Source organism: Gopherus flavomarginatus, chromosome 2 (genome assembly GCF_025201925.1).
Source record: "Gopherus flavomarginatus isolate rGopFla2 chromosome 2, rGopFla2.mat.asm, whole genome shotgun sequence".
NCBI classification, from domain to species: Eukaryota; Metazoa; Chordata; order Testudines; family Testudinidae; genus Gopherus; species Gopherus flavomarginatus.
The window spans coordinates 167,048,905-167,063,505 of NC_066618.1; the positions used below are offsets into that span (position 1 = coordinate 167,048,905).

Below are 14,601 nucleotides of genomic sequence, written 5' to 3' on the forward strand. Positions count from 1 at the left end.
TATATAACTAACAGACTTCTACATTTTAAGAACACTGTTTAACTACTGAATTCTGGGAAACTCTCACGGGAGAGTGCATCAGCTACTTTGTTAGAAGCTCCTGTGATGTGCTGAATTTGAAAATCAAAATCTTGGAGAGCTAAACTCCAATGAAGAAGTTTCTTGTTGTTCCCCTTGGCAGTATGAAGCCACTTTAGTGCAGCATGGTCAGTTTGTAGTTGGAACCGCCGTCCCCAAACATATGGGCGTAGCTTTTCCAGGGCGTCCACAATGGCATAGCATTCCTTTTCACTGACTGACCAGTGACTTTCCCTCTCAGACAGTTTCTTGCTGAGAAACACGACAGGATGGAAGTTGTGATCTGTTGTTTCCTGCATGAGCACTGCTCCTATACCACGCTCAGATGCATCCATGGTTACTAGGAATGGCTTGTCAAAGTCCGGGGCCCTGAGTACAGGGTCAGACATGAGCGTTGCCTTAAGTTGGGTAAAGGCCTTTTGACACTCATCAGTCCACTTAACTGCATTTGGCTGGGTCTTTTTGGTCAGGTCGGTCAGTGGGGCAGCGATTTGGCTGTAGTGTGGTACAAATCGCCTGTAGTATCCGGCCAAGCCTAAGAAGGATTGGACCTGTTTCTTTGACCTTGGGACAGGCCACTTTTGGATAGCATCCACCTTGGCCTGTAGGGGGTTTATGGTTCCTCGACCCACCTGGTGCCCCAGGTAAGTCACTCTGTTTTGGCCTATTTGACACTTTTTGGCCTTAACAGTTAGTCCGGCCTGCCTGATGCGCTCAAAGACCTTTTCCAGGTGTAGTAGGTGTTCGGGCCAGGAGTCTGAAAAAATGGCCACATCATCGAGGTAGGCAACTGCAAATTCTCCCAGTCCAGCTAGTAGACCATCTACCAGCCTCTGGAAGGTGGCGGGTGCATTTCGAAGGCCGAAAGGAAGGACATTGAATTCATACACCCCCGCATGGGTGACGAATGCTGACCTCTCCTTGGCAGGTTCATCAGCGGTACCTGCCAGTACCCCTTGGTTAAGTCTATTGTAGAGATGAACTGGGCACGTCCCAAATTCTCCAATAGCTCATCGGTACTTGGCATTGGATAGTTGTCCGGACGAGTTACCGCATTTAGCTTACGGTAGTCCACGCAAAAGCGTATTTCCCCATCTGGTTTGGGTACCAGAACCACTGGAGATGCCCATGCACTGGTAGATGAGCGGATTATACCCATCTGTAGCATGTTCTGGATCTCCCGTTCTATAGCAGCTTGGGCATGAGGAGACACCCGGTAGGGTGGGGTTCTGATTGGGTGAGCATTACCTGTGTCAATGGAGTGGTATGCCCGTTCAGTCCGTCCCGGGGTGGCTGAGAACAATGGGGCGAAGCTAGTGCACAGCTCCTTGATCTGTCGCCGCTGCAGACGTTCCAGGGTGGTTGAGAGGTTCACCTCTTCCACGCCACCGTCTTTTTTCCCGTCGTAGTAGACACCGTCAGGCCACTCAGCCTCACCTCCCTGGACTGTAAACTGACAAACCTGTAAGTCTCTGGAATAGAAAGGCTTGAGAGAATTAACATGGTACACTTTAGGCTTTAGTGAGGAATTGGAAAATGCTATGAGGTAGTTTACAGTTCCCAGGCGCTCTTGGACCGTGAATGGCCCTTCCCATGATGCTTCCATCTTATGGGCCTGTTGCGCCTTCAAGACCATAACCTGGTCTCCTACCTTGAAGGAACGTTCTCTGGCATGTCTGTCATACCAGGCCTTTTGCTCTTCCTGAGCATCCTTTAGGTTCTCTCTAGCAAGGGCTAAAGAGTGTCGGAGGGTGCTTTGTAGGTTGCTTACAAAGTCCGGAATGTTAGTTCCTGGAGAACATTGCTGCTTCACCAACTGTAATGGTCCCTTAACCTCGTGACCATACACAAGTTCAAATGGTGAAAACCCTAAACTGGGATGTGGTACAGCCCTGTAGGCAAACAGCACCTGCTGCAACACTAGGTCCCAATTATTGGAGAATTCGTTGATGAATTTTCGTATCATGGCCCCCAAAGTTCCATTGAACCTTTCCACCAGGCCATTGGTTTGATGGTGGTACGGGGTGGCAACCAAGTGATTCACCCCATGAGTTTCCCACAGTTTTTCCATGGTCCCTGCCAGGAAATTAGACCCTGAATCTGTAAGGATGTCGGAGGGCCAACCTACCCTGGCAAAGATGTCTGTTAGGGCCAGGCACACAGTGTTAGCCCTGGTGTTGCCTAGAGCTACTGCTTCCGGCCATCGGGTAGCAAAGTCCACTAAAGTCAGTACGTACTGCTTTCCTCTGGGCATCTTTTTTGGGAAAGGGCCCAGAATATCCACAGCTACTCGCTGAAATGGGACCTCAATTATGGGGAGTGGCTGGAGAGGGGCCTTGACCTGGTCTTGAGGCTTTCCCACTCTTTGGCATACCTCACAAGACCGGACATAGTTGGCAACGTCCTTGCCCATCCCCTCCCAGTGGAAGGACTTCCCCAACCGGTCCTTGGTTCTGTTCACCCCAGCATGGCCACTGGGATGACCATGGGCTAAGCTTAAGAGCTTCCCCCGGTACTTCGTTGGAACCACCAACTGTTTTTTGCGGCTGCCATTCTTCCCGGTGTCCACCAGAAAGAATTTCCTTGTATAAAAGTCCTTGGTCTATAACAAACCGGGATCGATTAGAAGAGCTGAGAGGTGGTGGGGTGCTCCGTGCCGCCGCCCATGCTTTCTGAAGGCCGTCATCTGCTTCCTGCTCAGTCTGGAACTGTTCCCTTGAGGCTGGGGTCACCAGTTCTTCCTCAGACTGTGGACTTGGGCGTGGTCCCTCTGGAAGCGATGTAGATGATGGGGTTGTTTCCGTTGCTGGTGAACCGCTCTCCGCTGGTGCACCTGAGGGTATTTCAGGCTCTGGCTGAGCCTTTTGGGTATGGCTGTCTTTTGCTTCTGCCAGTTCTGGCTCGCTGGCGCCCTCTGGCGTTGAGTTTGAAGATGTGGTTGCACTTGCTGGTGCTGGTTGCTGTTCCAGTTCCGGGCCTGGGACTGGAGGTGCTGTGGCTGTTTCAGTGGTAGGCATGGAATCCGGGTCCACTACCTCTGTCTGGGTCTCTGGTAACACAGACGGGGCCTCTGTGGACGGTTCAGGAACAGGAATGGGTCTGGAAGCTTGCCTGGTTTGGCTACGTGTAACCATTCCCACTTGCTTGGCCCGCTTCACCTGGTCGGCCAAGTCTTCCCCCAGTAGCATGGGGATAGGATAATTGTCATAGACTGCAAAAGTCCACATTCCTGACCAGCCTTTGTACTGGACAGGCAGTTGAGCTGTAGGCAAGTCTACAGCTTGTGACATGAAGGGTTAAATTGTAACTTTGGCCTTTGGGTTGATGAATTTGGGGTCAACGAAGGATTGGTGGATAGCTGACACTTGTGCCCCCGTGTCTCTCCACGCAGTAACCTTCTTTCCGCCCACTCTCAATTTTTCCCTTCGCTCCAAGGGTATTTGAGAGGCATCCGGGCCTGGGGATCTTTGGTGTGATGGTGGTGTAATGAATTGCACTCGCATGGTGTTCTTTGGACAGTTGGCCTTGATATGTTCCAGTTCATTACACTTAAAGCATCTTCCATCTGATGGGTCACTGGGCCGAGGTGAGTTACTGGAGACTGGTGAGGTGGAAGAGTAGGGTGTCTGTGGCTTTACTTGGGTTGTATGTGGGGTCTTTGGCTGTCCTCGGTTGTAGGCTTTATGGTCGGTGTGCCCCCTGGGGTAATCGTTCCCCTTGACAGTAGCTTTCTTGCTTTCTGCCACTTCCATCCATTTGGCTCCAATCTCCCCCGCCTCAGCGAGATCTTTGGGTTTTCCATCTTGTATGTACCGTGTGATGTCTTCAGGAACACCATCCAAGAACTGCTCCATTTGTATGAGGAGGTGCAGTTCTTCCAAGGTTTTAACGTGTCCTGATATCCAGGCCTCATAATTTTTTGCAACGTAGTAGGCGTGTTTGGGAAATGACACATCTGGTTTCCACTTTTGGGTTCTGAAACGCCGACGGGCATGCTCTGGGGTTATCCCCATTCTGTATCTGGCCTTGGTTTGAAAAAGTTTATAGTCAGTCATTCATTTGCTGCTTAGGCATTTCAGCTGCCACCTCTGCTAAAGGTCCACTGAGCTGTGACCTCAATTCTACCATGTACTGGTCTTCGGGGATGCTGTACCCAAGACAGGCTCTTTCAAAATTTTCCAAGAAGGCCTGAGTGTCATCACCTGCCTTGTAGGTGGGAAATTTTCTGTGATGTGGAACCATAATTGGCGAAGGGTTGTTAGGATTGGCTGGCACATGCAGCCCAGCTTGCGCCAAGTCCAGTTCATGTTTTCTCTGTTTTTCCTTCTCTTCATTTTCTTTTTGTTGTTTTTCCATGTCTCGGTGGTGGGCCGCCTCTTCTTCTTCTTGCTTCCTTCTGTGGGCCAACTCTTCTTCTTCTAGTTTTCTTTTGTGTGCTGCCTGTTTGATTTGTTCTTCTCTTTCTTTCATCTCCATCTCTTTTTGTTTTATTTCCAGTTGTCGCCTGTGTTCAGCTTCTTTGATTTTGTTCTTCGGCCTCAATTTTTGCCTTAAAAGTCATGGTTCCTGTTTTCCTGGGTTGGGGTGCCCTCTGGTGTTTATCTTCTGAACTGCAGGCTCTGTTGCCTCCTGGGGTCTGCCTAGCAACAATGCTTTTTTCCCTTTCTCTCTCTAGCTAATGTTCAATGAAAGGAAACCAGAAAAACCACTTTATTTGCATGTATATAGTGCTGGTACTTGCCTCCTAATGGGAGGGCTATTGTGTGACAAAAGACCCTTAACAGTCTGGTAATGGCTTCTTGCTTAACATGCAAGCCACAATCTGCCAGAGAGAGCAGAAAAAAAAATTCTCTTTTAAACCCAAACTGTTTCTCTCTGCTAAAAAGCCCTTAGCAGAGAAGAGAAAAAAATAATATTCCTACTGGCTTCTGGATTTTGTCTATCCCGTAACCGCTGCCACCATATCATACCTTTAGTTCCAGATTTGGACCTTAGCGTCCAAAATATGGGGGTTAGCATGAAAACCTCCAAGCTTAGTTACCAGCTGGGACCTGGTACTTGCTGCCACCACCCAAAAAATTAGAGTGTTTTGGGGCACTCTGGTCCCCCTGAAAAACCTTCCCTGGGGACCCCAAGACCCAAATCCCTTGAGTCTTACAACAAAAGGAAATAATCCTTTTTCCCTTTCCCCTCTCCAGGTGCTCCTGGAGAGATACACAGACACAAGCTCTGTGAATCCAAACAGAATGACTCCCCCTCTCCGTTCCCAGTCCTGGAAACAAAAGCACTTTCCTCTTCACCCAGAGGGAATGCAAAATCAGGCTAGCAAATCCAACACACACAGATCTCCCCCTGATTTCTTCCTCCCACCAATTCCCTGGTGAGTACAGACTCAATTTCCCTGAAATTTCCCAGTAAAGAAAACTTTAACACGTTTTAAAAAAGAAAAATACATACAAATGGTCTCTCTGTATTAAGGTGACAAAATACAGGGTTAATTGCTTAAAAGAAATATGAATAAACAGCCTTATTCAAAAAGAATACAAATCAAAGCACTCCAGCAACTATAGACATGTAAATACCAAAGAAAAGAAACCATATAACTTACTATCTGATCTCTTTGTCCTTACACTTAGAAACAGAAGATTAGAAAGCAGAAACTACTTCTCCAAAGCTCAGAGAAAGCAGGCAGACAGAAAACAAAGACTCAGACACAAACTTCCCTCCACCCAGAGTTGAAAAAATCCGGTTTCCTGATTGGTCCTCTGGTCAGGTGCTTCAGGTGAAAGAGACATTAACCCTTAGCTATCTGTTTATGACAGCCCCAGTGGATGGTACTGTCTCGGGGCAAGCCGGTGCCGATCCACTCATTGGCACTAGAGGTTGAGTCTCGGCCCTGTTCCCATTCCTGGCACTGTTTGGAGTCCTGGTGCCACTCTCCATTGTGATGCCGGTCATATTCGCGATACCGTTCTAGTTTGCGTTGGCGCTCCTGATCGCGGCGCCAATGCTCTGCCCGCCAGTTGCAGAGCAGATCCTGGACCTGGCGCCATTCCAGGTCTCGGCACCGCTCCCTAACTTCACAGCATGGCTCCGCTTCTCCTCCTTGCCACTCACCGGCGCAGGTTTGCTTGGTGCCACCCTGGCCTTCATAATCTGGTTCTCATTCCTCAGGGTCAGAAAGAGGATTGAGGTTTTCAGACCGGGACCGCTGCCAGTTGGACCATGGCCACTCTGAAGCTGGGGGCAGGGCCATGGCAGACACGTCCTATCTCTCCGGGCCTCCCCCCATAGATATCCATGCTCATCAGGCCTTCCTGCGCACGGTTGCACACAACATGATCCTGGAGGAGGTGGTGGAATCTGAGGACCCGGTGGTGGACATTTGGGCCCCAGAAGGTACCTGGAGGGTGGTCCTGCCCCTCATTGGGACCATCCAGACTAATGCCAAGAGCATCTGGCAGACCCCAGCCTCCGTTCCTTCTACGGCCAAAGGGATGGAACACACATACTTTGTCCCCTTGAAGGGATACGATTACCTGTTTACACATCCACAGCCCTGTTCACTCGTGGTTGCGGCTGTGAATGAAAAGGATCGGCAAGGACAGCTGGCCCCTGTGCCCAAATCGAAGGACGCCAAGCTCCTGGACTTGTTTGGCCGTAAGGTCTACTCTACGGGTGGGCTTCAACTCCGCATCGCCAATCAGTGGGTGCTCGTGGGCTGTTACAGTTGTAACTCCTGGAACTCTGTGCCGAAGTTCAAGGACCTTGTGTGTCCTGAGTCCAGAGGAGTTTGGGGCCCTCGCTGATGAGAACAAGACAGTGGCACGGACCTCTTTGCAGGCCTCACTGGATGCCGCAGACGCGGCTGCATGTACCTTGTCCTCTGGGATTGCCATGAGGGGCATCTCCTGGCTGCAAGCCTCTGGCCTGCTCTTGGCGGTTCAGCAGACGCTGAAGGACCTACCCTTTGGTGGGGAGGTTCTGTTCGTGGAGCAGACCGACTCTAAGGCTATGCAGCCTAAAGACTTGCAGGCGACCATGAAGTCCCTGGGTACGCATATCCTGGCAACCCACCAGGAAAACTTCAAGCCGCAGCAGCGCTCCTACCCTCCTCGGCCAAGGCAGGAGTTTTACAGGCGGCAGGGGTGGAATGGCAGAAAGAAGCCTTCCAACCTCCCGTCTGGGCAAGGCCAGGGCCTCACCAAACCATTGTTGGCTTCCCAGCAGGCCTTTTGAAGGGACGCCTGAGGACGGCGTACTAGACTCCCCCAAGGATCCGTCCCCTCCGCTCTTGAATTGTTTTATCCCATTTCTGCCATGCTTGGTCTCAACCTTGGACCGCTGGGTCCTTCATGGTGGAAGTGGGATACTATCTCCAACTTTGTTCCTCCACGCTCTTGCACCCTCCTTCCCCTTCCCTCTTCAGGGACTCCTCTCACGAGGAAGTTCTTATTCAGGAGGTTCAGGTGCTCCTCGCCCTGGGGGTGGAGAGGAGGTTCTGCGGGAAGTAAGGGGCAAGGGGTTTTACTCCCGATTATTTCCTAATCTCCAAGGCCAAAGGGGGCCTCTGGACCTGCGTGGACTCAACAAGTTCATGGTCAAGTTGAAGTTCTGCACGGTCTCCTTGGGCACAGTGATTCCTTCTGTGGAGGGAGACTGGTACGCCACCCTTGACATGAAGAACGCGTACCTCCACATGGCGATTTATCTGGCGCACAGGCACTTCCTACGCTTTGTGGTCTTCCACGAACATTACCAGTTTACGGGCCTCCCATTCTGCCTTTCCATGGCCCCGTGGGTGTTCACCAAGCGTATGTCGGTCACGGCTCCCTTCCTCCGTCGATGGCGGGTGCAAGCGTAGCCTTATCTCGACAACTGTTGCTTCAGACCACACCAGAGACCAGGTGCAGTCCCACCTCTGCCTGGTCATTTGTATGTTCAGATGGCTGGGTCTCCTCCTCAATGTAGTAAAGTCGACCCTCGAACCGACCCAGAGGATATAGTTCACCTGGGCGGTCCTGGACGCCATTCAGGTGTGGGCCCTCCTACCAGACTCTCATTTCGAAGCTATCGCGGGCCTCATTCGGGGCCTTCACAGCTTCCCGACCTCAACAGCAAGAGGTTGCCCGAGTTTACTTGGCCACGTGGTTTTGTGTACATACGTGACCTGGCATGCCAGGTTCCAGCCGTTACAAGCGTGGCTTGTGTCAGCTTACCACCCGGGGCTCGACAGCCTGAATTCGGTGGTCACCGTCCCGGAGCGGGTCCTCGCCTCCTTCCTCTGGTGGCTAGATCCCTGGGTGGTGTGCAAGGGAGTCCCCTTTCACAGCCCCCAGACTTCCTTGTCCCTAGTCACTGATACATAGCTCTGGGAATGGGGCGCTCATCTGGGAAACCTTCCAACTCAGGGCCTGTGGTCTCCATCCGAGCTCTTCCCTCCATATCAATGTCAGGGATCCGATGGTGGTGTGCCTTGCTTGCTAAGCCTTTCAGCGCACCTGTGTGGTCATTGTGTGGTGGGTCTCATGGATGACACCACAAACATGTTCTATATCAACAAGTGGGGGGGGGGCGGGGGCCCATTCCTCACCCCTCTGCCAGGAAGCCATTTGATTGTGGGAGTTCTTCATAGCCCGCTCCAGTCATCTGGTAGTGTCCTTTCTTCCTGGGATCCAGAACCTCCTGGCGGACCACCTCAGCAGGTCATTCCCTCACATGAGTGGTCCCTGTGGCCGGATGTCATCCACCCCATTTTCAAAGGTGGGGATTTCCCCAGATTGACTTGTTTGCCACCCGCAGAAACGGGAAGTGCCCAGCATTCTGCTCCTTCTGTAGCCTGATTTAGGGTGTAGTAATAATACTAATGTTAATTGAATCAATATGATGATTAAATTAAATTGATTATTAGTCTGGGCTTTAGGCTTGCCAATCTGTTTGATCAGAAAATAGAAGTTCTTGTCCCGGATCAGGCTCCACAGAATTTATAAAGGACCCTCTGGGGTATGACAGGAAGCTCACAGTGAGACAGATATAGTCGTAAAGACTTCTCATTAAAATCAGTGAAATGGTAAAATACCCAGAGTTACAATTGCATTATTGCTATTCCAAAGAGACATATGGTAATAGCGTATTTTATATGCTACAAAGCTTTGGTTAATATACTCACACCCTTCCTTGATACTCTGGTGGTAAGAGAGACAGGACTAGCCTTGCAGTTCAGGTTTCTCAATTCTTGAGTGCTTAGCTTTTAGCATTAGATTTTTCTGTCAAAATTAACTTTTTAAGTTTAAGTTAGTCAGGTAAAACTTAAAATCAAAACCTAATAAACAAACTAAGAATAAAACTTAGGGAAACCAAGCTTAGCCTAGTTCCCTTGAAACTTAAAGTTTAAGAAGAACAAGTATAGCCTACTACTATTAGTAGGCTATACATCTTAGATAGAGAAGAGAAATAGAATGTAAGTGAGAATACTCAAGCACATGCTTTTCCTTGTGATGTCCCTGTTAAGTCTGTGGGTACAAATTGAAAGCCCCCTCCCCGCATGCTATTCTCCATTGTCTATTGGCCTAGATAAAGGTCGTAGACATAGGCGTGGGTACTCATCTATTTAGGTAACGATATCGGTAACTGTGCTTTATGGGTAAAAGATGTTAATACAGATATGCTAACTTTGCATTAGCTTAACATACAGGATATGGTCTATAGGTCTCCTGCATTACAGCCAAATTTACTTCGGTTTATAGATTTATATTAAACCAATTACAATAAATACTTTATAATTAAGCAAGCAGGTTAGTCCTATAGGCTACACTTCCAAGGTCGCAGCCTGGGCTCCCTAACGGACGTTTTTCCAGCTTCCCTGGACAGACTGCCTGCTTCATGCCTTTCCTCCATTTCCCCTCATGCTCAAGATCCGCAGGGACGGGGCGAGGAGGATTCTGGTAGCTCTAGCATGGCCTCGCCAGCATTGGGACACCAAGCTGTTAGAACCGTCGGTGGACGTTCCAGTCCCGTTGCTGCCTCTTCCCGACCTGCTCCCTCAGGACCACTGTCGCCTTTGTCATCCTGACCTGTGGTCTCTCCACCTCATGGCTTGGAAGCCTCATGGCTGAACTGTACGGAGCTTCTGTGTTTGGACACCGTAAGGCAGGAAGCCCTCTACTCAGGCCACATATGTGGTAACGTGGAAATGGTTTTCGTGTTGACGTGACCAGTGGTGTGCGCACATCTAATTGGAATTGATATAAGCAATGAATCTCGAAGAACAACACTTACAAAGGTAACTGTTTTTCCCTGTGATTATTCACCCCTTCTTGTGAGCTGTAGGAAATGGGCCACATCCACCCTGATTGAATTGGCCTTGTTAGCACTGACTCCCCTTCCTCCTCCCCCACCCACAACTTGGTAAGGCAACTCCCATCTTTTCATGTGTTGTATAAATATACCTGCTTACTATATTTTTCCGCTCCATGCATGTGATGAAGTGGGTTATGGCCCACGAAAGCTTTAACTAATTTATTTAGGCATGTCTCCAAGGTGCCACAAGGATTCCTCGTTGTTGTTTTTACATAACGAGGTTCTTCATAAAATGCACTGAATGTCTTTCTGATTTAACTTCATTAGCACAAATAGCTGTTCCAGTGAGAGAATGCAACGTGTGTGTGTGTGTGGCTGGCTGTCAAGGGAGCGTGAGTGAGTTGGAGTGTAAGAACTCTGAAAATGTACCCAGAGACATTTTAGCCTGGCAGAAGATGTGAAATCTCAGATGTGTAGGTTTAACGTTCGGCACCATAAAGAGCAGGGGGCACCCATCAAACTTACGGTGACGGAGGGCTGTTTTGGCCCTTCCTGTGGAGACGAGCGTGTCTCTATAGTAACCAGTGTACATAACTGAATCATCTCACTGCCTGAACACCACCTGCAGCATGTGGTCTTTTTGCACAATGGTGTGCATCAGTTTCGAACACCGCTGCTCTCACTGCCATGCTGGAGACCTTAATGGAAAATGGCTTAGAAAGCGCTCCCGCCTTTAGCAGCCAGCTGGTTTAGCTCCCATTGGGAGCTTGGTGTTGCTTAGACCAAAAAGCATATCTTATTTGGCATTTTATACAGGGAAAGGTCCCATTCTATTAAATTTCTTTGATATTTTTTACCAAACATAAACGAATCAACCACAAATAATAGGTATGGGAATCCATTTCAGTTTGACTATTTATTTAGCATTAATTCCAGAGCCTGCCTTTTTCTAACACTCTTCAGGTAATTCCAGAACTGAAATGGGAGTGCACTAAAGTGAAACAAAAAGACTCCCTTCTATTTTCTTTTGAACTCTGGTTCGCACTATCTGCACGCATTATGCATAAGAAACAGGTACAGGCAATACTATGAGCACATTTGTATGTTTACACTTTTAAAACAAATGGCTAAACATGCAAAAGGCAATGACTCCTTTTATCCTCCACTTGTCACTGGCTCTAGCACATCCGGTGCCTTTAAATCTCATCCTCATGCGGCCTGAAATGGCAAATCCTAAATGATGGGCCTGGCACCGGGAAACAAACCACCTGTGTAAGGCCAGTGTTATGGCAGGGGGCAGAATGGGTCCCCAAAGGCAACCCAGGTTAGGATGTTAAACTACAGCAACCAGGAAATCAAACTCTTCCTCTACAAACAAGAAATCTCTATCTTGTATTACTTCCACAAGGGACAGTATGTCGAGCAAGTCTTGATGCACGTGATATCCCAGAATATTGCAATAGAATTTCAGCGTGGTGCCAAGAAGATGTTTCGTCATACACACGTATAACTATATAGTAATGGCCCTGGCTTTGGCATGGAGTTCCATCTCCCGTGATAAACACCCACACTGCGCAGCTCTCTTTTTTGCAAAGGCAAGAGTCGGTGTTCGTTAAACCAAATGTCGCAAAAATAACAGGTTTTGCCAGATACCGTGTCGGTCCTGTACCACTAACGCAATGCAGACGATGGTATTATTTCCTTTAAAGCTATCCTGTCTTATAGTTACCTAGCATATTATATAGCAGCTGTTTCCATTTTATGTACCATTTTTCATCGTGAAGGATCCCAAAGCCCTTTGCTCTTACGGATGTGAAATCTTAGGTAGGGATTTCCACATCCACTGCTGACATGCAAGTGCAGCTATATAATGACGTGCAGCAGAACGTGCAGGATGGGGAAAGACTGATAATAGTGTCCTACGGAATCTGCCGGGGGAACGTAGACCAATGTCACATAAGTTTTTACTCCCTTAGAGCTGATGCCTCCGCTCTTACAAAAAACATCATGGGGTCTTTAATGATCAGAAGCAGCCAAGAGCAGAGCATTGAGTCTCTTCAGGGAGGTCAGTATGGATTTTGAAAAGGACAAAAATGGAGCACAGATTTCTGCCAGGATCCGAGTCAGGCCAGAGGGAGTGTTTGAAGGAAAGCGGGAGGTGGCTAAGGTTGTGTGTTTGTGTTTTTGTGGTTTTTTTGTTTTTTTTTTTTTTGTTTTTTTTTTTTTTGCCCTACAGTTTACCCAAGCTCCTCTTGGCTTATACCGGTGTCAATTAATCTGTACAGTAACAATGGGCACATCTGTACCAAAATAGCGCCAGACAACCCTAGCCTCTGACAATTCCTCGCAGTTAGTAGAAATGACCGGCTGAATCGGCGTTCTGAATAATGCAATGGTTTGTCTCTCCTGCCACTTACCCTTTTGCTTTGCTCCCGCCTGGCACAAAAAGCAAACCGGGTTCCACAGAGACACGGACGCTCAAAGGGACCGATTTGGCAACCGCAGCATTAAGTTTCTCGTATGTACGTCCGCTCTCCGTAAACTCAAGTAGGTTGCACGTGTGAATTGATTGGCTCTACTGGAAGGCTGAAGAGCTACTTTGTATGTAAAGAGTGAATAATTATAGTCCTAGGAGAAGAGAATTGAACATATATAGTGGCCAGTAGCGAACTGAAGCTGTGAAACAGTGCTGGGTTGTAAGCAAATCAATTTATTTTTGGCAAGGTTGTGAATTTGTTTTGATAAGTATGGAAGTGAGGCTTACGTTCATGGTGAGAATCACGTATTCCTACCACTGTTAATGTTGTTCTTAATATCCTCTAAAGAGAACAGGAAAGGCTACATGATCAGGGAGACTGAATATCATCAAACTTTTTTCAGATTCCAGACTCTGGACAGCTATTTGAAATTAGGTACAAACAATAACTCCTAGATGCAGTTTCTCTTAGCTTGACGTTCATGAGATTTAAAAGGATTAGGAGCCGGAAGGGCTTTTGTCGTCTGCAGCAGTTCTCCCTCAAACTCTGAAGCAGCCTGAGTTCAGGCCTCTGATAACAGAAAAGCATAGTATGAGAAAACGCCATCATTTCCGGGCTGTAACTCTGAAGTTCGACTGTGCTTTTAACAACCTCCATTAGCAAGATGTTCATAACTGTGAACCAAACATTATGGTTGTTCTTTGACACACATTGCAATGTTCACTTGTAAACCTTTGAAACTGTACTCTGCCGAAGAAAAACGCTGCTTACTCTTTACGGTACTGTGTTAAACCGACTACTTTTTAAAGTAGTGGCGGGGTGGCGTCGGGTCTCCGCTGCAGCCTGATTGCGTAACTCCAGCTCCAAATGAGGCGTGTTGTTGACGGGTCAGTTTGTAATTCTAGAACCTTGGAGTTATGAATGTGGCTGTATTGAAAACTTGGTTACAGCTGGGGAAAAGAATGCGTTAGGTTACAGCACCCCAAAAAGGGTATAAATCTGTCTCCTAAAATTGGCTACATTCTCTCCTTTTACGTGTAAAGGAGGCCAATGTTCGTCCATTTAATTACATAATAGGAATGAAATGTGCGGTGCGGTCTTGACAGGGGGTGCTTGTGTGTCTTACTCAATCTTCTGTTGTCTTGTCTTCTCTTCTACTAAACATGTTGTTGGAAAAGGTTTGAATAAAACCTGGATTTATTAGCAGAATTTAAAATAATTCAATAGCTTTTTACAAACATCCATCACTCAGGTTTTACTGCCCTGATGACTGACCTAAGCCATGGACAGCCGGTGAGCTTGTAGGATTATGACAAGGGGCGGGGCGGGGGGTGGGGAGAAGCTGGACGAAGGCTGAATTTCTAATGTAAAATAACCATAGTTCTACGGCCTGAGCTGAAGCACGAGTGTTTTCCAGTCAGAGGTCCTTTAGTCATTCAAAATAAAATAGCTTGTCAGAGTTTTTGAATCGGAGGGCAGGGAATACGTTGCACACATCTTACTTCTGCGGGCAGCACTGCCGGTAACTCCCCTTAGAATAAAACCCAAGCCATTCTGGAGTTAGGAACGGGCAGTCTAAACTTAGACATGTGTCTACTTGTCAAGATCGGACTAAGAAGCAAAGTAGCTTGTTCAGTCTCCTGGCTTTACATGTGAGTACACAGGGGCCCAAATCTGCTGTATGATACCTAACTACTGTCTGTCTTACAGTTGTGTAACTAGGTATGTTTGACGTACTTACGCCAAA

General features: G+C 48.1%; 2 protein-coding genes across 2 annotated transcripts in view; both read left to right on the top strand.

The window, feature by feature from the left end:
• LOC127044683 (disintegrin and metalloproteinase domain-containing protein 2-like) overlaps positions 1-7,592 on the top strand; it is a 92,807-nt gene extending 85,215 nt beyond the window's left edge. Inside the window, exons 23-26 of the mRNA XM_050939759.1 lie at positions 6,056-6,203; positions 6,253-6,784; positions 6,837-7,202; positions 7,508-7,592. Coding sequence (XP_050795716.1) covers positions 6,056-6,203; positions 6,253-6,784; positions 6,837-7,202; positions 7,508-7,592 — 1,131 coding nt within the window. The remainder of the gene's footprint in view (positions 1-6,055; positions 6,204-6,252; positions 6,785-6,836; positions 7,203-7,507) is intronic.
• Positions 7,593-12,862: 5,270 nt separating this feature from the next.
• The window catches only part of LOC127044897 (indoleamine 2,3-dioxygenase 1-like), a 45,386-nt gene continuing 43,647 nt past the window's right edge, over positions 12,863-14,601 (top strand). The window contains exon 1 of the mRNA XM_050940168.1: positions 12,863-12,924. The gene's annotated coding sequence lies outside the window, so the exon portion shown is untranslated. The remainder of the gene's footprint in view (positions 12,925-14,601) is intronic.